This window comes from Mesoplodon densirostris, chromosome 2, assembly GCF_025265405.1.
Source record: "Mesoplodon densirostris isolate mMesDen1 chromosome 2, mMesDen1 primary haplotype, whole genome shotgun sequence".
In the NCBI taxonomy this organism is placed as follows: domain Eukaryota; kingdom Metazoa; phylum Chordata; class Mammalia; order Artiodactyla; family Ziphiidae; genus Mesoplodon; species Mesoplodon densirostris.
Window position 1 is genome coordinate 156,658,995 of NC_082662.1, and position 22,422 is coordinate 156,681,416.

The 22,422-nt window shown below is 37.2% G+C and overlaps 1 protein-coding gene across 5 annotated transcripts in view; it reads right to left on the reverse strand.

Moving 5' to 3' along the window:
• The window catches only part of RASAL2 (RAS protein activator like 2), a 381,568-nt gene that overhangs the window by 173,458 nt on the left and 185,688 nt on the right, over positions 1–22,422 (reverse strand). For all 5 annotated transcript variants that reach the window (XM_060091210.1, XM_060091208.1, XM_060091209.1 and 2 more), the window contains exon 2: positions 16,071–16,198. In XM_060091210.1, coding sequence (XP_059947193.1) covers positions 16,071–16,198 — 128 coding nt within the window. The remainder of the gene's footprint in view (positions 1–16,070; positions 16,199–22,422) is intronic.

A 22,422-nucleotide genomic window follows, 5' to 3' on the forward strand; every position in this document is an offset into this window, starting at 1 on the left:
TAGTCTCTAATTCTTATGGCTCCAATACAGGCATTTTAAACAAATTTCAATAATAATGACTAGCATTAAATTCTTACTATGTGCAAGGCTAAGGAATTTACATGTGTGACATTATGAGGAAGCCATTATTATTATCCCCTTTTCACAGATGAGGAATAATTTATCTCTCCAGATGATTATTATGGGCATATCAATTGATCAAGCAAAACTGGAATAGATACGGGCTTAAATGTACATGCTTTCTGCTTTGCCTCAGTAATCCAACTCCTAAGACTGGGGTCAAGAGGATGATACCAACGGAAGCTTTCTCTGTGCTACTGAGAATTTGAAGAGCAAAATTCTAATGTCTTCATAAGGACTGAAAATTCTCATACTCTTTCCTCATTTCCTCATGACCATAATAACTACGGTTACTGCTTGCACACTGAGAAACCAAATGGTGGAATTAAGAAAGGTAAAATTCTAAAAAATAAGGGAATATCAAATAATAGCATCAGTAAAGCTAATAAGTCTTCTAAAAGTTCTCTGTAATATAAAACTTTAAGAACAGTAATCTAAGTCATCCACCCCTTTCAGGATGGAAATGATCTCTACTTAAATAATTAAAAGAGTAGCACCAAGAGGTTAAAATACCTCCCTCCTAGTAAGAAAGGTAAAAATGTATCCTCTACCTGCCTTAGGAAAGAATGGATGTAAATTTGGAAAAAAAAAAAAAAAAGTAGTCTGGATCTTTGAACAAACAGATGAACATAAATAAACATAACTATTTTTGTAATAGTTCCCCCAAAACTCCTATTACCTGAAATAATGAAGGCCTAAGCCATACAGAAAAGAGGAGCTATTTTTGACATTTTAGGAGGGAATGACCTACAGTCTTATCTGTGGAAATTTATAAAGGCCATATCCAGGAAAAAGAAAGAAATGGTTTCTATTATCATTATACTTTGTCTCTATCATATCTAAGAAGAGAATAAATAAAATATATCAAACTTCTTATTTGGGCCTAAACTTCACTCACAATTATATTCTCAAAGTTTGAATGTAGACTCTTCGTTTCCCATTGTTGAAACTTAAAATATGATGAACGGTTTTATTCACAGTATCACTCTTAAAGTTGAGGGCATTTTATCTCTGACTCAGAATATAAGGGAAAATAGTATTTACTTTTATTCTAAACATGTGTTTCTTAAGAATCATTTGCTTTTACAACACCACTGACTGTTTCTTACATAAATAATTCTTTTAAAGATATTGACCTGCTTCTTAAAAGTTAGTATAATATTTCAAGTATCTTCAAATGAACTAAGCTGGAGTTTACAAATCTTAGTATACAGCCAAAGAAAATCAGTTTTAGAAAAGACAATTTTAGAAAAATGATTCTGTCCATTCTGATTGTCCTAATTTAGTTTACTAGTTCACATTTACTTGTTTACACTGAATTAGTCTAAAAATTGTATATCTTTCAGGTTCGGGAATGAGAGAAATTTTTCTATTTCTTTTTTTTTTTAAACCTTTTTGCCTTGTATGATACGTCTTCTGAGCCTTCTTTTTCTTCAGGGAGAATGGTGACCATCACTGTCTTTGGCTACCTATTGTCCAATGCCTGAAAATAGCTGCTATATATATATATATTTTGAATTTTATTTTTTTATACAGCAGTTTCTTATTAGTTATCCATGTTATACACATTAGTGTATATATGTCAATCCCAATCTCCCAATTCATCCCACCACCACCAACCCCCTGCCACTTTCCCCACTTGGTGTCCATACGTTTGTTCTCTACATCTGTGTCTCTACTTCTGCCCTGCAAACTGGTTCATCCATATGACTTTTCTAGCTTCCACATATATGCGTTAATATACAATATTTGTTTTTCTCTTTCTGACTTACTTCACTCTGTATAACAGTCTCTAGATCCATCCATGTCTCTACAAATGACCCAACATCGTTCCTTTTTATGGCTGAGTAATATTCCATTGTATATATGTACCACATCTTCTTTATCCATTCGTCTGTCGATGAGCATTTAGGTTGCTTCCATGACCTGGCTATTGTAAACAGTGCTGCAATGAACACTGGGGTGCATGTGTCTTTTTGAATTATGCTTTTCTCTGGATATATGTCCAGTAGTGGGATTGCTGGGTCATATGCTAATTCTATTTTTAGTTTTTTAAGGAACCTCCGTACTGTTCTCCATAGTAGCTGTATCAATTTACATTCCCACCAACAGTGCAAGAGGGTTTCCTTTTCCCCACAGCTTCTCCAGCATTTGCTGATTGTAGATTTTCTGATGATGCCCATTCTAACTGGTGTGAGGTGATACCTCATTGTGGTTTTGATTTGCATTCCTCTAATAATTAGTGATGTTGAGCAGCTTTTCATGTGCTTCTTGGCCATCTGTATGTCTTCTTTGGGGAAATGTCTATTTAGGTCTTCTGCCTATTTTTGGATTGGGTTGTTTTTTTTTTTTTTTTTAATATTGAGCTGCATGAGCTGTTTATATATTTTGGAGATTCATCCTTTGTCCGTTGATTTGTTTGCAAATATTTTCTCCCATCCTGAGGGTTGTCTTTTCATCTTGTTTGTAGTTTCCTTTGCGTTGCAAAACCTTTTAAGTTTCATTAGGTCCCACTTGAGCTTTTTGTTGTTTCCATTACTCTAGGAGGTGCATCAAAAAAGATCTTGCTGTGATTTATGTCAAAGAGTGTTCTTCCTATGTTTTCCTCTAAGAGTTTTATACTGTCCACTCTTACATTTAGGTCTCTAACCGATTCTGAGTTTATTTTTCTGTATGGTGTGACAGAGTGTTCTAATTTCATTCTTTTACATGTAGCTGTCCAGTTTTCCCAGCACCACTTACTGAAGAGGCTGTCTTTTCTCCATTGTATATCCTTGCCTCCTTTGTCATAGATTAGTTGACCATAGGTGCATGGGGTAATCTCTGGGCTTTCTATCCTGTTCCATTGATCTATATTTCTGTTGTTGTGCCAGTACCATATTGTCTTGATTACTGTAGCTTTGTAGTATAGTTTGAAGTCAGGGAGTCTGATTCCTCCAGCTCCGTTTTTTTCCCTCAAGACTGCTTTGGCTATTCAGGGTCTTCTGTGTCTCCATACAAATTTTAAGATTTTTTGTTCTAGTTCTGTAAAAAATGCCACTGGTAATTTGATTGCATTGAATCTGTAGATTGCTTTGGGTAGTATAGTCATTTTCACAATACTGATTCTTCCAATCCAAGAACATGGTATATCTCTCCATCTGTTTGTAACATCTTTAATTTCTTTCATCAGTGTCTTATAGTTTTCTGCATACAGGTCTTTTGTCTCCCTAGATAGGTTTATTCCAGGGATTTTATTCTTTTTGTTGCAGTGGTAAACAGGAGTCTTTCCTTAATTTCTCTTTCAGATTTTTCATCATTAGTGTATAGGAATGCAAGAGGTTTCTGTGCATTAATTTTGTATCCTGCAACTTTACCAAATTCATTGATTAGCTCTAGTAGTTTTCTGGTGGCATCTTTAGGATTCTCTATGTATAGTATCATGTCATCTGCAAACAGTGACAGTTTTACTTCTTCTTTTCCAATTTGTATTCCTATTATTTCTTTTTGTTCTCTGATTGCCATGGCTAGGACTTCCAAAACTATGTTCAATAACAGTGGCGAAAGTGGACATCCTTCTCTTGTTCCTGATCTTAGAGCAAATGCTTTCAGTTTTTCATCATTGAGAATGATGTTTGCTGTGGGTTTGTTGTATATGGCTTCTGTTATGTTGAGGTAGGTTCCCTCTATGTCCACTTTCTGGAGAGTTTTTATCACAAATTGGTGTTGAATTCTGTCAAAAGCTTTTTCTGCATCTATTGAGATGATCAAGTGGTTTTTATTCTTCAATTTGTTAAAATGGTGTATCACATTGATTGATTTGCATATATTGAAGAATCCTTGCATTCCTGGGGTAAATCTCACTTGATCATGGTGTATGATCCTTTTAATGTGTTGTTGGATTCTGTTTCCTAGTATCTGTTGAGGATTTTTGCATCTATATTCATCAGTGATATTGGTCTATAATTCTCTTTCTCTGTAGTATCTTTGTCTAGTTTTGGTATTAGGGGGATGGTGGCCTCATCGAATGAGTTTGGGAGTGTTCCTTCCTCTGCTTTGTTTTGGAAGAGTTTGGGAAGGATAGGTGTTAGCTCTTCTATAAAAGTTTGTTGGAGTTCACCTGTGAAGCCATCTGGTCCTGGGCTTTTGTTTGTTGGAAGATTTTTAATCACAGTTTCAGTTTCATTACTTGTGATTGGTCTGTTCATATTTTCTATTTCTTCCTGGCTCAGTCTTGGAAGGTTATACCTTTCTAAGAATTTGTCCATTTCTTCCAGGTTGTCCATTTTATTGCATAGAGTTGCTTGTAGTAGTCTCTTGGGATGCTTTGTATTTCTGCGGTGTCTGTTGCAACATCTCCTTTTCCATTTCTAATTTTATTGATTTGAGTCCTCTCCCTCTTTTTCATGATGAGACTGGCTGATGGTTCATCCATTTTGTTTATCTTCTCAAAGAACCAGCTTTTAGTTTTATTGATCTTTGCTATTGTTTTCTTTGTTTCTATTTCATTTATTTCTGCTCTGATCTTTATGATTTCTTTCCTTCTACTAACTTTGGGTTTTGTTTGTTCTTCTTTCTGTAGTTCCTTTAGGTGTAAGGTTACATTGTTTATTTGAGATTTTTCCTGTTTCTTAAGGTAGGCTTGTATTGCTATAAACTTCCCTCTTAGAACTGCTTTTGCTGCATCCCATAGGTTTTGGATCATGGTGTTTTCATTATAATTTGTCTCTAGTTATTTTCTGATTTCCTCTTTTATGTCTTCAGTGACATCTTGGTTATTTAGTAACGTATTGTTTAGTGTCCATGTGTTTGTGCTTTTTTCCACTGTAATTGATTTCTAATCTCATAGTGTTGTGGTCAGAAAAGATGCTTTATATGATTTCAATTTTCTTAAATTTACTGAGGCTTGATTTGTGACCCAAGATGTGATCTATCCTGGAGAATGTTCCATGTGCACTTGAGAAGTGTAATCTGCTGTTTTTGTTTCCTTATTAATTTTCTGTTTGGATGATCTGTCCATTGGTGTAAGTGAGGTGTTAAAGTCCCCCACTATTATTGTGTTACTGTTGATTTCCTCTTTCATAGCTGTTTGCATTTGCCTTATGTATTGAGGTGCTCCTGTGTTGGGTGCATATATATTTATAATTGTTATATCTTCTTCTTGGATTGATCCCTTGATCATTATGTAGTGTCCTTCCTTGTCTCTTGTAACATTCTTTATTTTAAAGTCTATTTTATCTGATATGAGTATTGCTACTCCAGCCTTCTTTTCATTTCCATTTGCATGGAATATCTTTTTCTAACCCCTCACTTTCAGTCTGTATGTGTCCCTAGGTCTGAAGTGGGTCTCTTGTAGACAGCATATATATGGGTCTTGTTTTTGTATCCATTCAGCGAGCCTGTGTCTTTTGGTTGGGGCATTTAATCCATTCACGTTTAAGGTAATTATAGATATGTATGTTCCTATTACCATTTTCTTAATTGTTTTGGGTCTGTTTTTGTAGGTCCTTTTCTTCTTTTGTGTTTCCCACTTAGAGAAGTTCCCTTAGCATTTATTGTAGAGCTGGTTTGGTGGTGCTGAATTCTCTTAGCTTTTGCTTGTCTGTAAAGCTTTTGATTTCTCCTTCGAATCTGAATGAGATCCTTGCAGGGTAGAGTAATCTTGGTTGCAGGTTCTTCCCTTTCATCACTTTAAATATATCATGCCACTCCCTTCTGGCTTGTAGAGTTTCTGCTGAGAAATCAGCTGTTAACCTTATGGGAGTTCCCTTGTATGTTATTTGTCATTTTTCCCTTGTTGCTTTTAATAATTTTTCTTTATCTTTAATTTTTGTCAATTTGATTACTATGTGTCTTGGCGTGTTTCTCCTTTGCTTTATCCTGACTGGGACTCTCTGCGCTTCCCGGACTTGGGTGGCTATTTCCTTTCCCATGTTAGGGAAGTTTTTGCCTATAGTCTCTTCAAATATTTTCTCAGGTCCTTTCTCTCTCTCTTTTCCTTCTGGGACCCCTATAATGCGAATGTTGTTGCGTTTAATGTTGTCCCAGAGGTCTCTTAGGCTGTCTTCATTTCCTTCCATTCTTTTTTCTTTATTCTGTTCCACGGCAGTGAATTCCACCATTCTGTCTTCCAGGTCACTTATCCGTTATTCTGCTGCCTCAGTTATTCTGCTATTGATTCCTTCTAGTGTAGTTTTCATTTCAGTTATTGCATTGTTCATCTCTGTTTGTTTGTTCTTTAATTCTTCTGGGTGTTCGTTCTTTAATTCTTCTTGGTCTTTGTTAAACATTTCTTGCATCTTCTCGATCTTTGCCTCCATTCTTTTTCCAAGGTCCTGGATCATCTTCACTATCATTATTCTGAATTCTTTTTCTGGAAAGTTGCCTATCTCCACCTCATTTAGTTGTTTTTCTGGGGTTTTATCTTGTTCCTTCATCTGGTACATAGCCCTCTGTCTCTTCATCTTGCCTATCTTTCTGTGAATGTGGTTTTTGTTCCACAGGCTGCAGGATTGTAGTTCTTCTTGCTTCTGCTGTCTGCCCTCTGGTGGATTAGGCTATATAAGAGGCTTGTGCAAGTTTTATGATGGGAGAGAGTGGTGATGGGCAGAGCTCAGTAAAACTTTAACCTGCTTGTCTGCTGATGGGTGGGGCTGGGTTCCCTCCTTGTTGGTTGTTTGGCCTGAGGCGACCCAACACTGGAGCCTACCTGGCTTTTTGGTGGGGCTAATGGCGTACTCTGGGAGGGCTCACACCAAGGAGTACTTCCCAGAACTGCTGCCAGTTTCCTTGTCCTCATGGTGAGACACAGCCACCCCCGCCTCTGCAGGAGACCCTCCACCACTAGCAGGTAGGTCTTGTTCAGTCTCCTGTGGGGTCACTGCTCCTTCCCCTGCGTCCTGATGCGCATACTACTTTGTGTGTGCCCTCCAAGAGTGGAGTCTCTGTTTCCCCCAGTCCTGTCGAAGTCCTGCAATCAAATCCCACTAGCCTTCAAAGTCTGATTCTCTAGGAATTCCTCCTCCCGTTGCCGGACCCCCAGGTTGGAAGCCTGACGTGGGGCTCAGAACCTTCACTCCAGTGGGTGGACTTCTGTGGTACAAGTGTTCTCCAGTTTGTGAGTCACCCACCCAGCAGTTATGGGATTTGATTTTATTGTGATTGCACCCCTGCTACCATCTCACTGTGGCTTCTCCTTTGTCTTTGGATGTGGGGTATCTTTTTTAGTGAGTTCCAGTGTCTTCCTGTCGATGACTGTTCAGCAGTTAAGTTGTGATTCCGGTGCTCTTGCCAGAGGGAGTGAGTGCGTGTCCTTCTACTCCACCATCTTGAACCAATCTCTGGCTGGTATATATATATTTTTGGTCCAGTCTTATTTTGTTTGCAATGGGAGGGCTAGTCTTGTACCAGTTACGCCATCACAGCTGGTGTCAAAAGCCTCTTATTCTCTCTTACCCAAACTACTAATACAGTCTCTTCATTGGTGATATTCTGCCCCTTAAATCTATCCTTTACATAGTTACCAGAATATTTCTAAAATGCAATTATAATCATTTAAGGTACATCTCCGTGAGATTCCTCCAATAACAGACCTTTCTCTCGCACTATACTTATACATGGAATCGTAATTAATCATAATTTTTCATTTGTGCAACTAATTCCACATAAGTTAACAGCTTAACTTACCAGTCATTCTGAGACTTAAAGGCCTTCAGTTGCTCTCCTTTGCAGTGTTTTTCAAAGAAGTGATGGTATGTTTGTGTGTGCATGTGACAAGGGACATATCCCTCTGCTTCAACCAGAGCATAATTCAGAGTTTATCTGTTGTACAGGGCTTCTACATAAGCTTTTCTACAAAAGGCGTTGTTCTGCTAAAAGAGTGTTTTGAAACTAATGTCTTACAGAGCAAGTGCAATTTCCCTGATATAGTATACCAGGTTTTCCACAATCTGGCCACTGTATAAGTAACCAGCTTTAGATTTTACATAGTAGGAACACCAAATTGCTTGCATTTCCCTAAAATATTCCTTATGTTGTAGTTCAGTGCCTTTGCTTAGTTTGTTCTCTCAGCCTGAAATATTTTCCCTCACTTTCTTTTCTATTCTATACTTGCAAGGTAAACTCCTAACCATCCTATGGCTTAGGACAGGCATTGCTTCTTCCAGGAACCTTCCTTTCTATCATTTCCCTAAGGGAGGTTAAGGTACACTCCCTGAGGTTCCTCCAATAACAGATCTTTCTCTGGCAGTATACTTATACATGGAATCATAATTATTCATTTGTGCAACTAATTCCACATAAGTTAACAGCTTAACTTACCAGTCAATCTCCAAACCTTAAAATAGCTCCAACTCACAAATGAATAAATGAATATTTGATGGGTAGAGATGGGGGCCATTTTAGGCAAAGGAAATAACATAACATCAGCCAAGAAGTTGGTACGCATACTATTTTTTTACTGTATTTGGAACCAGGAGTAGGCCAATTTAGCTAGAGCCTCTTAAGGAGGAGAAGTGGGAGAACACCAAAATATATTATAACCGCATGGGAAGGCTTTAATATCAGGCCATGAATAATTCAGGAAGCACTGGGAAACAATTCAAGTTTTTAGATCAGAGGAACAGTAGTCTTGTAATTGGTCTGTCTCCTTCCTACTTTTCCCTCTTCCAATATATCTTACAGATTAATATTCATAACACATAACTTTGATCCCCTTTCTTTCTTAAGCTTCCTTTGGTAATTGCCCATTGTCAATAGCATCTTAATGACAGAGACTACAGTGCTTTAGAATAAATGGATTTCTTTCTTTTATTCTATCCAGTTTACTTGTGCTATTTATCAAATGCCATTTTAAAATCATTTTTCCTGTTCCCACAACTAAATTTGGTACTGGGGAGAGGGGAAAGAATTGTGTCTTATTCTTTGTAACTCCTAACAGTGAATTCACATACAGGGGCACATTATGTATCTGCTGAATAACTTGAAAGTAGTTCTGAATGAAATATGCCATGGGTAGTTAACCCCAGGATAAATAACACTTGATTTTAGCTGTTTGCACAAAGCCTAACTGCTATTTTCATCAATATATCTGAGTGTAAATACTGTTTTCCAAAATCATGAAAAATATTTAAAAATATTTTGAAATTGCATTATTACTACCTTGCTGCCTTTACACTAGCATCAAGCTTTTAAAATTACAAATACAGAAAGTAGAGTCTGACTGAAGAAAAAAGGAGCCACATTTACCATTTTAATGCCTTGTTATTGCCAAAAGAAAGGAACTCACAAATTCAGCTTTCTTTTGTATTTTTATACTGGCTGCACCCTGGAGAGTTCATGATTATCTTCTCTACCATTTCCCTCAACTCCTTAATCTCTAGTTTACTTGGCCTTATCTCTTGCAAGCAAAATGGAATTCAAATGGCCTCCTACGTCCTCTTTGAACGGGTTGGTGCCAAGCCAGCTGGGGCCTATCCTGGCATCCGGACAGGGAAGTAAATTCATAACACATAAGCAATGTCTATTTGGCACAATTTGCATGAAGCAATTTACTGAATCAGTGAATCATTTCTCAAGGTGATACTCCTGGCACCTCTTTCAGCATTCTGCCCAGATCTACTCTTCTGTTACATTCCCATTTTGGTAACTAATATACTTAACACTCTTCCCATGTACATTGCCCAAGCAAACTTTTCCCCATTTCTGACAGGAAACATGCAGAGTTAAGAGAGAGCATTAAAAGATCCCACACAGTGAATACATGAGTGATACTAGACTAATATAATCCTCCCACATTCCAACAGTGCCTGGCTAAGGATTCAGTTTAAACCCTTACAGAACCCTCTTAATTGATCTTATTAATACAGCAATAAACACCCCTGTGATTAGCTGATTAAGGTTTAAGACAGCTTTTTAAGATAATTTTAGCAGGAAGTTCCTTAAACTCCTTGTTTCAAGGAATTCTAAACTGTTCAACGCAAAACTCCAAAGATAAGAGTTATATTCTTCAAGATAGTGTGGGTGGAAGGTAAAAAGAGTGACAGCGTATTCTGGTCCTTCCACACACACACACAAAAAAAGTATTTCTAAACTTTTCCTATCATGAAATTAACAGAATATTAAATAAAATTCAAGTAGCAGGTATAACAATGCCTTAACATTTTCTTATCCTAGAGATTTAATCCAGTTTCTCCAACTTATAGTGGTAGAACCTACCTGTCTCAGGGCATTAAATGCTGCGTAAACTTGTCATCCCTTACCTGGTCTATTGCAATAACATAACTCATCTATTTCCTTCTGATCCCTTTCACTCAATTTTCCACGTGATCAACAGAGTTACTTTTCTAAGAAGCAAATGTGATGATGTCATTGCCCTGTTACATACCTTTCCATGGTTCAAATAATTTCTAGAATAAAGTCCAAATTCCTTAGCATGGCCTTCAAGGCACTTTATTATTCAGCTCTTGCCAGCTATCATTTTTCCTCTTGCAAATTATATTCCAAGAATTCGGAACATTTTGCAGTTTGCCAAAGAGATATAAGATGTTCCTTGACTTTGTATCTTTATATATACATGGAATATCCTTCCCTTCTTTTCCTCCAGGTGAGCTTCTATTTGTCCCTAAAGACATGGCTCAATCACAAATTTATCTGTAGATACTTTTTTGGCATTCTCTACTTTAAACAATAACCCACCCCAGGCAATATCTTAGTTAATCTTTCCCTTGTGGTAATGTAATAATCTTTTTTTAAAAATTGTATTGAGGTGAAATTCACGTAACATAAAATTAGCCACTGTGAAGTGAATAATTCAGTGACATTTAGTACATTCATGATGCTGTGCAACCACCACCTCTGTATCTAGTTCCAAACAGTTTAACTTTTAATTTACCTCAATGTGTTCCCAACAAACTGCATCTCTGCAACCACAATACTTTACACATAACAGATGCTCAATAAATAAAGATGGAATTTCATATTCAACAACGGAAAAGCATCTTATGGATTATTTTTCCCCTCTTTTATTATCCAGTCTTAGAAAAAATATGTAATTACACCTCTTGTTGTGGGAAGATTTATCACATAAAAAAGAAAAGATAGAAGGTTCGTCTCCTCTCAAACTTAAATTTAAAAAATGGATATTCAGGAATCAAAGTTTATAATTTGGCTTTTTCAAAATTTATTCAACAAATATTTGTTAGAATTTACTTATGTGTCAGGAACTGTTCTAAGCACTGAGGGATATAGCACTGAAAAAAACAGACAATATCCCTGCCCTAAAAGCTTATATAAGAGAAAAGAGACAATAAACATAATAAATAAATTATATAGCATTTTAGAAGGTAGTAAATGCTATAGGGGAAAAAAAATACAGCCAGGTAATTAGATCGGAAGTTCTGAATGGAGATACAGAGAGGGGTTGCAATTTTGAATAAGTTGTCAGAGTAGGGCTTATTGAGCAGGTGATATGCAACCAAAGAGTTGAAGGAGGTGAGAAAGTGAGTCATGCAAATATCTGAGGGAAAAGCCAAGGCTAAGGTCTTGAGGCAGGAACATGCCTGATGTGCTTAAAACAGTGATGAAGCCATATCCAAGTAGAGGTGTATAATGGACAGATGGATATATGAGTCTAGAGAATAGAGATTGTGTAGGCTTGAGATAAAAAATTAAGGTCATCAGCTTTAGAGAGTATTTGAAGTCATAAGATTGGATAAGATTCCTAAAGAAGTGAGGTCCACGGACTGAACTCTGTAGCACTCTCCTGTTGAGATTTGGAGAGTAGAAGAGAAATCTGCAAAGATGACTCAGAAGAAACTGCCAGAAAGACAGGAAGAAAACTAAGACAGCACAGTGTCATGGAAGCCAAGTGAAGAAAGTGGTTCTAGGAGAAGGAGTGAGTGATCAACTGCATTAAATGCCACTAACAGATTAAGTAAGACAAGAAGTGAGAACTGACCACTGAATTTAGCAATGTGGAGGTCACCAGTGCATGAGCTTAACAAGAGCAATTTTCACAAGGTGGTATAGGTCAGAGTATGAATGAAGTAGGTTTAAGAGAGAATGAGAGGAGAAGAATTAGAGACAGTGAGTTTAGAAGTTTCAAGAATTTTTGCTGGTAAGGGAAGCAAAGAAAGGGGTGGTAACTGGCAGTAAAAGTGAGATTAATGCAGGCTCATTTTTTCTTTTAAGATGGGAGAAATAATAGCATGCTGATGGGAACGATCTAGCAGAGAGCAGAGAGTTGAAGATGTAAAAGAGGTAAGGGAGAACTGCTATTGATACATCCTTGAATAGGCAAGAATGGGCACAAGGGGAGGGGCTGACAGTTGGACTGTAGGCAATCCAACCACAGTGAAAAGAGGGAAATCAGAGTAAAAGGAAATAGTTGTTGGTGGATGGGTAGACATGGTAAAAGAGTTCTCTTTTGACTGGCTGAATTTTCTCAGTGAAATAAGCAGCAAAGTAATCAGCTATAAGTGAGGGTAATAGACAAGGAATTATAGTAGAAGAGGAAGCATGAAAAAATCATCTTAGAAATCATCCTGGATTGTGCTACTCCAAGTGTGGTGCAAGGTCCTGTGCTGTTCTGCAAACTGTTAATGGTCCACAATAAACAAGTTAGCAACACAGAAATTGAGAATTGTGCCTGGTGTGATCAGTGGATTCATCTCATTGTACAGCACACTCTCTATGAACATGTACAATTTTTGTAATTCTATTCCTTCTTTCCCTATGTTATGATTATTATTGAACTGTAATTTCATTTTTGTTCAATCTAATAAAAAATTTGGACTTAGACTTTTGTCTTTTTAAAACTTCATTTTTCTTCACAATTCACATTATTGTATTTTATTGTTCATGATGAGGTAGGGGAAAACTTGGTCCTTTACCATGCATGAACTGAGAAGTACTAGTCCAGTAGAGTTGGAAAGTAATTGGACTAGGAAATGTTTTGTGATTGCCAAGCAGCATTAGAGGCTCACATGAGATTTGTAGCCATTAGTTTAAAGACTGTCAGCAGGGTGGAGTGATTTTCTCCAGACACATTATGCTGCATGGAAGCAGGGCAGGATAGATGAGGAGCAGGATTTAACTGACCTATCACATTGCCAAGTGAGTATGATGATGCAAAAAAAGGGCAAGGAAATAGTATGCAAATATGAAAATGACTGACCATGGAATTCAAGCTGGGAGAAGAGGGAAGAGAGGATATCAGAGGTATGAGGGGCAGAAAAGGTGACAGGATCAATGGCCCATAGGTCCCAAAGGATTGAAAAATTGTTGGAAAAAGGGATGAGCTAGAAAGATAGGAGGTCAGACAGTAAGATGCACACAATTGAGAATATTGAGAAGTTGTAGCAATGAGGCAGGGTAGAGGAAAAGATTCTTGGAGGAGAGGAGTTCAAGGAACTTACAGCCAGTGTGTTGAAAGATTCATCTCTGCAGATATGGGAATCCTCACAAGTTAAGGCTGGAGTAGTGCTGGAAATAATGATAATGAACCAGAAGCTAAAATCAACAAGAAATGACGGGGGCCAGGGGTGGGGCTGGAAGATGACTACAACATGGGACTCAAGAGTCTGGGCTTTATAGGGAAAATGAGGGAGAATAGACAGGAAGCAGCCATGAAAGGAGAAGGATGCCTACTACAGGCAGCATGGTATGAAGGCTGTGGGAAAAAAACAGCCATCACTTGACAGGACTTCACAGATGACAGTGTCCTCAGGAAAGCTACAGGTTCTCATGAGACCAAGAAGTTAAGGAACTGCTTCAGAAAAGGGGTGAAAGAAATAGCTGATTTGGTTGATGATGGACTGTGAGTTGCAGAGGGCATAGACAAAGGGTTTCAAGAGGTGGGAAAGGATGAGTGGAAGGCAGGGACAGAAAAGAGGATTTACAGAGCAATATGTAGATGAGAAAATGAGGGGTTACCCAGATGTCTAGGGCTACTCTTGATGGCTGGCATAAAAAGCGATAAAGTACATAAGAAATTGTTTTAGAAATCATTCATCATGGACAGTTATTTTATGGGACTAAAGGGAGCCTAAGCCTGGATTACTCAATTGATCAGTAATATTTAATCCGTGTATTATATCTTGGTTCTAGATAAGGAATGCTCTTGACCTTATGCTATCTATCTTTAGGCTATTTAATTTCTTACATTACTAATTGAATAAAATGTAGGTAAGGGCAAAAAGCTGGCAGATGATATGTTCATATCACTCCTTATTAACAGCTCTGATAAAAGACTGCTGACAGAGTCAACTGGTTTAAATGCGCATGTTAAATTATCTGTCTATTCAAATTGGATAATTAGAAATATTCTACACTAATATTCACTCTACCAATTTTTATTATGTATCTACTTAATAGAAACAAAGCAACATGTACTATACTGTTCCAGAAAGGGCTCACCTTTATTGAATTATTTTAATAAAATTAAGTTTAATTATATTACAATACTGGAAAAGGGTCATGGGTAGGGAGATGGTAATAAAAGTAAGGGACATTTTTCAATGGTTGGAGAAAAAGAATAACGAAGTTCATAGAGGGCACATTAGCCAGGCCCTTGCAAGTAAGAATTGCCTATGAAAATAAAAGAAGAAACTGAAATTGCTTTATTGCTATGAACTTGCCTTTACGATGTTAAAGAATGCTGAGTAAGAGAAGAGATGCAAAAGAAAAGGGACAGAGGGGGAGGAGAGAGAGAAGAGAAAAGGGAGGTAGAGATCCACAGACTAGAATTAAGAAATGTGTTTTTTGCGCACTGCTTCCTCTGAACTAACTTTTCCAGAGGGATGGCTTATGAAATTGATATTCTACCTACAGCTTTCTAGTTATTTATATATATTTTTGACAATTAATCTTTCTCCTTCATTGACTGAGATCTCTTCTTCTCCTTCCCTCCCATTATCCCTCTTCTTGTCAAGATCATACTAATTTTTTTATGTTGTGGAGCTCGGGAGTAGGATGGTTTTTTGGCCTTACCAAGTCAACTATCCAATACATCACCAATAAGCAAATGAATTATTTGGATGTGGAAGGATTTGTACACTATAATAGTTTGAGGAGTAAAGTAGTAATAGTATATGATAAGTTCAAGGGTTTTTTCACTTAGAGGGACAGAAAGTTTACCTAGAACTAGATGTCTGTACTAATTACATTCTGTCTGCCTCTCCAGATCTACTCTCTGCCCTTCTCTCCCTTGCTGTGCTTCAGGAAACAAATCTCTACAGAACACATCAAAAGCAATCTTTTCCTTTGGCTTCAAGTTAGGTTTGGCCAGTAGGTAACACTGGCAAGAAATCAGAAAGCAGGAAAGAGACCTGGTGTGTCGGTTGTCCCTTGCTTCCTCCCTGCTGGCCATTTTTGTTTTGGTAGAGGCTGTGTTCTTTCGTGTATAGCCATAGCAACTGTTATGCAGCCTTTTCATGCAACTACAGTTCTCTGGGTTCCAGAAACATTGCTCCCTTCCCTTGCCCTGAAGGTCTAGGGTGACAACTGCTTTCTGCTGTTGCCAGTTCATGGGTACTTTGCCCCCTCTGATGAGTCCCCTATGCTGCCCATGCCTCTGTATAGTCCCTTCGTTAAACCTCTTTCAATTTATCTGCTGACTGTGCTATTTGTTACTTGCAAAGAGCTAGACTGATATAATTTCCCATAGCCTCTCTGGACCACTTGCAGGGCCAGGTCTACACAATCCAACCCATTCTCATTCCAAATTACTCAACTCAATATCTCTTTTACTATTCCTTAATGAAAATCCAGCCCTGTCTTGTTGACGTCACACCTTTGCGGCAGTCACATATCATCATGATGACATCAGCAGCCCCTGAGACCCACTTAGAGTGTATCCTTCATAAAGTCTCCATTTTCATAAATGCAACTCATCAAGATGCAAATAAAAACTAGATTATTTCAGGAATTTGGTCAGAAAAGGGAAGTAGCTTTTCTCATAATATCCACCTCACCTCCTTTTCCTTGTTGAGCAACACCAGCTGGCTGTCTGTGAGGATGCAGTACTTCCGCTCCCATCTTGTTGTGTCGGTGTAGGGTGACTGGCCACAAGACAGACGATGGGTAGGTGGCCCTTTCACATCTGTATGACAAACACAAAAAACAAAAGTGACAAATCATTGCCGTGTTTGGTAAACTCGTAGTTCAAATGTAAGATTCTTCAAAATCAAAGTAAGGAGGTCTAAACATAAATCTAAATGGTAAACTGAAAACTTAAATTCCTCTGAAGAAAATAAAAAGTTATATACAGAGGGAAAATTTTGCCCCATAGTCTGTAGAAAAGAGGGCTGAGACACTAGGAAGAATTGTTAGTACAAACTTGACACAGTAATCACCACTGTGCATGCACTAAAATAATGGGAGGTCACTTCAGAGCAAAACTAGTATCATTCAAAAGAAAGAGGTGGGCGTGACTCAGAGACAAGAACAAAAGATAGACAGTCTTTAGGAAGAAGATGATATTGCATGTACACTCAAGAGTGCTGTTGATCCAGTACTGAAGGAGTGAGTTATTGGCAGCCTATGTCTTCAAAATAACTTTATTTCTAGTCAGTTGTAAGATTTAGAAATGGTTAAACTACAGCATCATATTACCACTAGAGGCCAGTAAGATCTTAAAAACATAGAAGGCAATTTCCTCAAGGAAAGATCTAAACATATTACCATCATGTCTCTTAAAGGTGGAGGCACACAATATCAAAGTTAAATGTTTCAACTCTTCTAAACATCTCATTTCCTGTTACTTTAGTTTTTTTTCTTTTATTAAGGTATAATTGACGTGTAACATTATACTAGTTTCAAGTGTACAACTTAATGATTTAGTATTTGTATACACTGCAAAATAATGACCCCAATAAGTCTAATTACCATCTGTCACCATAAAAAGTTACAAAAATTTTTTTTTTCTTCTGATGAGAACTTTCTAAGATTTATTCTCTTGGTAACTTTCAAATATGCACTACAATATTATAATCACCATGCTACAGTTGACATCCCCATGACTTATAAGTGGAAATTTGTACCTCTTGAAACCTTTCACCCCCTCACCCACCCACCCCTTTCCTCTTGGAAATCACCATTCTGTTCTCTGAATCTCTGAGTTTTGTTTTGTTTGTTTGTTTTGGTTTTTAGATTCCACATATAAGTGAGGTCATACAGTATTAGTTTTCCTCTGTCTGATTTATTTCATTTAGCACAATACCCTCAAGGTCCATCCATGTTGTCGTAAATGACAAGATTTCATCTCTTTCAATGGCTGAGTAGTATTCTATTTATCCACCAATGGAGACTTAGGTTGTTTCCATATCTTGGCTACTGTATGTATCTTTTCCAATTAGTGTTTTCATGTTCTTTGGATAAACACTCAGAAATGAAATTGTTGGATTGAATGGTAGTTCCATTTTAATTTTTTGAGGAACCTCTATATTGTTTTCCATAGTGGCTGCACCAATTTACATTCCCACCAACAGTGCATGAGGCTTCCGTTTTCTCTACATCCTTGCCAACACTTGTTATTTCTTGTCTTTTTGATAATAGCCATTCTAACAGGTGTGAGTGATATCTCATTGTGGTTTTGATTTGCATTTCCCTGATGATTAGGGAAGTTCAACACCTTATTATATACTTGTTGTCCATCTATATGTTTTCTTCGGAAAAATGTCTATTCAGATCCTCTGCCCATTTTTTAGTCAGACTGTTTTGGGTGTTTGTTTTGCTGAGTTGTATGAGTTCTTCATATATTTTGGATATTAACTCCTTATCAGATATATGATTTGCAAATATTTTCTCCAGTTCAGAAGGCTGCCATTTCATCTTGTTGATGGTTTCCTTTGCTGTACAGAAGTTTTTAGTTTGATATAGTCTTACTTGTTTATTTTTGCTTTTTTTACCTTTGCTTTAGGGGTCAGATCCAAAAAAATCACTTAAAAACTCTTTAATATGAACTGTTTGTTCATTTGGGCTGTTGAAAAACTTGGAACATATTTTAATCATAAGTACACATTAGATCCATTGAGTAAGGCTTTTATGACAGTTCAGTATATACTAAAAGTTCTTTAGCCATGAAGGACTAATTCCTCTCAGGATATACTGCAGGAAACAGTAAAATACATTACTCATTATTATTTAATTATTACACTAGAGGAGCACCTCAAACTGAAGAAATTAGAAAACAAACACCCATGAGTGCAGGAGAGTTGTAAATAATTAATAAGCACATTTTACCTATTAGGTGAGACTCTTCATTACTATTACTTTCTAAGGACTTTTAGTCTTTTTATCACAGGATGCTAGGTATTCCTGGTATTGACTGACTTCAAGGAAATTCAAATGATTTCTTAGATTTTTTATGCTATAATTATTCAAATATGCATACCTATAGCTGGAGATCTGTAGAAAGTAAAGAAGTTAATACTTAGGGCATTAGGTATATGTCTCTCTTCTTGCAGCCCCTTATGTGCCCCATATTCTCTTCAGTACTCCTTCTGGCTTAACTTCTTTGCTCTCTAAAAGTCTATCTAAACTTGTTGCTCTGCTCGCTTGGGGAACTTATCAACTACCCTCCAAAATAACTCAAAATTCAATAACTAATAACATTACCAGGGCTTGGCTTGACATGTTACTAATTCTTAGAAGTTCACTGTTTTTCCTTTTTCCCCTTGTTTTTCCGCTTCCATCTCCTCTGAACCTCACACAACCAGTACATGCTACGTCAATAGCTTCTCCATTCTACGCCAACTCTCTCTTCCCTACCCTTAACTCTTTTTTTTTTTTTTTTTTTTTTTGCGGTACACGGGCCTCTCATTGTTGTGGCCTCTCCCGTTGTGGACACAGGCTCCGGACGCAGGCTCAGCAGCCATGGCTCACGGGCCCAGCCGCTCCGCGGCACGTGGGATCTTCCCAGACCGGGGCATGAACCTGTGTCCCCTGCATCGTCAGGCAGACTCCCAACCACTGCGCCACCAGGGAATCCCCCTTAACTCTTTTATTTCAAGCATTTAAATTAATTTAAAGTTTTCTTTATCTTTCAATTTTTCCTAAAATTATCACAAAAAGCTTTAAAAGAACTGACTCAATCATTTTTGACACAGATAAAAGATTCTTGCCTGAACTTAAAAGCCATGTCAAAGCTGATTTTCTTCACATGATTTGGATAAACAAATGGGTTAGATTTTTACCACAATGTAGGCCTATTTTTAGAGTAAAATACGAAGACCACTTCAACAGAGAGGGATGCACCTACTTTATGTAGAAATGTGGTGGTTTTGTGGCCTAGACAAGTTTTCATTCAAATGACTAACCTTCTTATGTAAGTTGGCCATAGGTGACCTAAACTGCCCCCTGCAATTTAATCTGAATAGTAATCTTATGATCCACACTGAGCAAGAAGACATTGACAGATTCTGTCCATAAAATTATAATATAGGAAACTGTATTACAGCAGGAAGCCCAGTTTTCCTGACAAAATATAAATCTGCATCAGCACTGAATTTAAGAAAACCTAAATTATCTTCCCTGTGTCATCCTGAGTTAATTCTCTTACAGTCTCCTTTAATGCTCTCCCCTTCTCCAACTGGAGCTTTGTTCCTAGTTTCTTCATGGTATTGTGAAACAAGACAATGTCTCATAAAGCATATTGGGGACCCCAAATTACTCCTCTCCAGGGCTAAAGGTAGAATGAAATAGGGAGCAATACTTCTATATTTTACATTTTTCTGTCAGTCTAAATTATGAGGTTGATTAGCCACGTTATAAATTTTATAGTTTCACATTTTTTTCTACTCTCTATTATCCACATTTTGATCATTTTATAAGAATGCATAAAAGGAAGAAAACAAGAAAGAAGTCAGAATAAGTAGGATTTTTTTTGGTTCTTTTTAGCATTTCTGGATGAAGGTTTGAAGGGCACTTTAAGTAACAATTTAAATAAATTTTTTAAACCTATAAATTTAATTTATTCATTCTATCTTGTCCTCATTTCCATGGCTAAATGAAGGTTTAATAGTACACTTGTAAAGCCTGTTTACTGAGACTATATTAACAGGACAAACTCAGATTATTGCCTTATTTCACTTTACCAATTCTACCAGTCCTCCCCTCCCTCCCTCCTTTCCTCCCTCCCACCCTCTTTCTCTCCTGCTCTGGTGACACACTTCTAATTTCTGACTTCCAATTACATTTAGTATCTAAAATTCACTACAGAATACGATAACTACCTTAGAATTAAAAATAAGAATCTTAATAGCAAAACTGGAAAAAAAATTTATATTTGCGCTGTCCCATTCCTATAAGGATACTAAGGATATTGGATGCTGACCTTATTACAAAAATTGAATAATTTTAGAAACATTAAAAAGAATCAGCGGTTACTCAATGAATCCCATTGGAGAGTGCTTCTTTGAGACTGGATATTACCAGTAGACTAGTAATTATCAAAATTTTTTGATCTCATGATCCCTTTAGACATTTAAAATTGAGATTTTGTTTTCAAAGAAATTTTGTTTATGTGGGTTATATCTATCAATATTTACCATATTAGAAATTAAAACTGAGAAATTTTAAAAATATTTACTCATTTAACAACAATAACAAACCTACTGAATGTTAACATAAATAACACATTTTTGATGAAATGCAACTATTTTCCAAACAAAACAAAATAATTAGTGAGAGGAGTGACACTGAAGTTTTGCAAATCTCTTTAAAATCTGGCTGAATAGAAGACAGCTGGGTTCTTGTATCTGTTTCAACTTTTAATCTCTTGCTTTATGTTGTTTTGGTTGAAGTATCAGTAGAAAATCTAGACTCACACAGATATATAGTTGGAAAAGGGAAGAGTATTTTTTTAAAATTTATTTATTTTTGGCCGTGTTGGGTCTTCGTTTCTGTGCGTGGGCTTTCTCTAGTTGCGGCGAGTGGGGGCCACTCTTCATCGTGGTGCACAGGTCTCTCACTGTCGCGGCCTCTCTTGTTACAGAGCACAAGCTCCAGACGCGCAGGCTCAGTAGTTGAGGCTCACGGGCCTAGTTGCTCCGCAGCATGTGGGATCTTCCCAGACCAGGGCTCGAACCCGTGTCCCCTGCATTGGCAGGCAGATTCTCAACCACTGCGCCACCAGGGAAGCCCAGGGAAGAGTATTTTAATAGCATTTTCAGGTAACTGTGGCTTACATTTTCTAATACTATACCAAAAACTGGCAAGCAGTTGCTCCTTAAAAGTAAGTAAATTGTGGAATTTGACACCACTTCAATAAACTTTTCATACTCTGTTAAGTTAAAAATCATTGGTCTACCTTGCCCTTTGAGTGGATCTTTTTGCCCATATGCATGACTTTGGGGCACTCTGCATTGATCATTTAGGAAAAAATGGTCCACTTAGTTTTGCAGATCTTCCAAACATTGACACTTTTCATTACATAATATCAAAAAATCACATTCATTAATCTTCAGAAAGTCTTGATCATCAGAAAAGTCTTTAAGTACTGGGAAGCTGTCAAGCTCCATGTGGCAGATTCAAGTTTTCCAAAATACTGATCTTTGTTTTGTATCTTAAATTTTATCATCGTCAATAAATACTGTTGTTTTTTTCCCCTTAAGAGACAGGTTTGTGTCTTTTTTTTTCCATAAAATGGATCACTTGTGGCTAGTCAGGAAATCCCCTATGCTCACCATCACCCTTTTTAAGAGAAGACAAGCAGGAGATAACGTATGACTCTTCTTTCTGGTGAATTATTTCCTTTAGCCTAAGGTTTGCAAACAGCCCTTCTGCTGCCTCACTCTCAGTCTCAGCAGCACCAGGGGCAAAGCACAGGGGTTATTCTAACGCTGCTCCATCACACTTAACTGATAACAACGTAATAAGTTCCTTAAAGGCATGACTGACTTAACATTCTTTATCAACTATTCCTTGATAAAGGTAACACTTTTCTTTGCAGAAGAACTCATTTTAGTTTGGGAAGCAATTCCTATCATGGTTCCACCTTGCTTCTCCCTTCCACATCACTAGTACACAGTTTGCACTGCACCTGATCACTTGTGCCATGCAACAGCAGGCAGAGCAGATCATTTCATTTTCCTTCACTTTTTAGATATGCACTAGAAGAAATAAGTCCCATAATTGCCACATTGGGTCAAGCACAGCTAAAGCAACTATATGGTTTGGGTAACTGAATAGAATGTTATTAATGATGCCATTTTAAGATGACAAATGGCAGTCAATCACAGCTTGCTCTTCAATACTAATAGACCACTCACATCTACAGTTCATACTCTTACCTAAACAGAAAAACAGAAAATACTCAAAATAAAA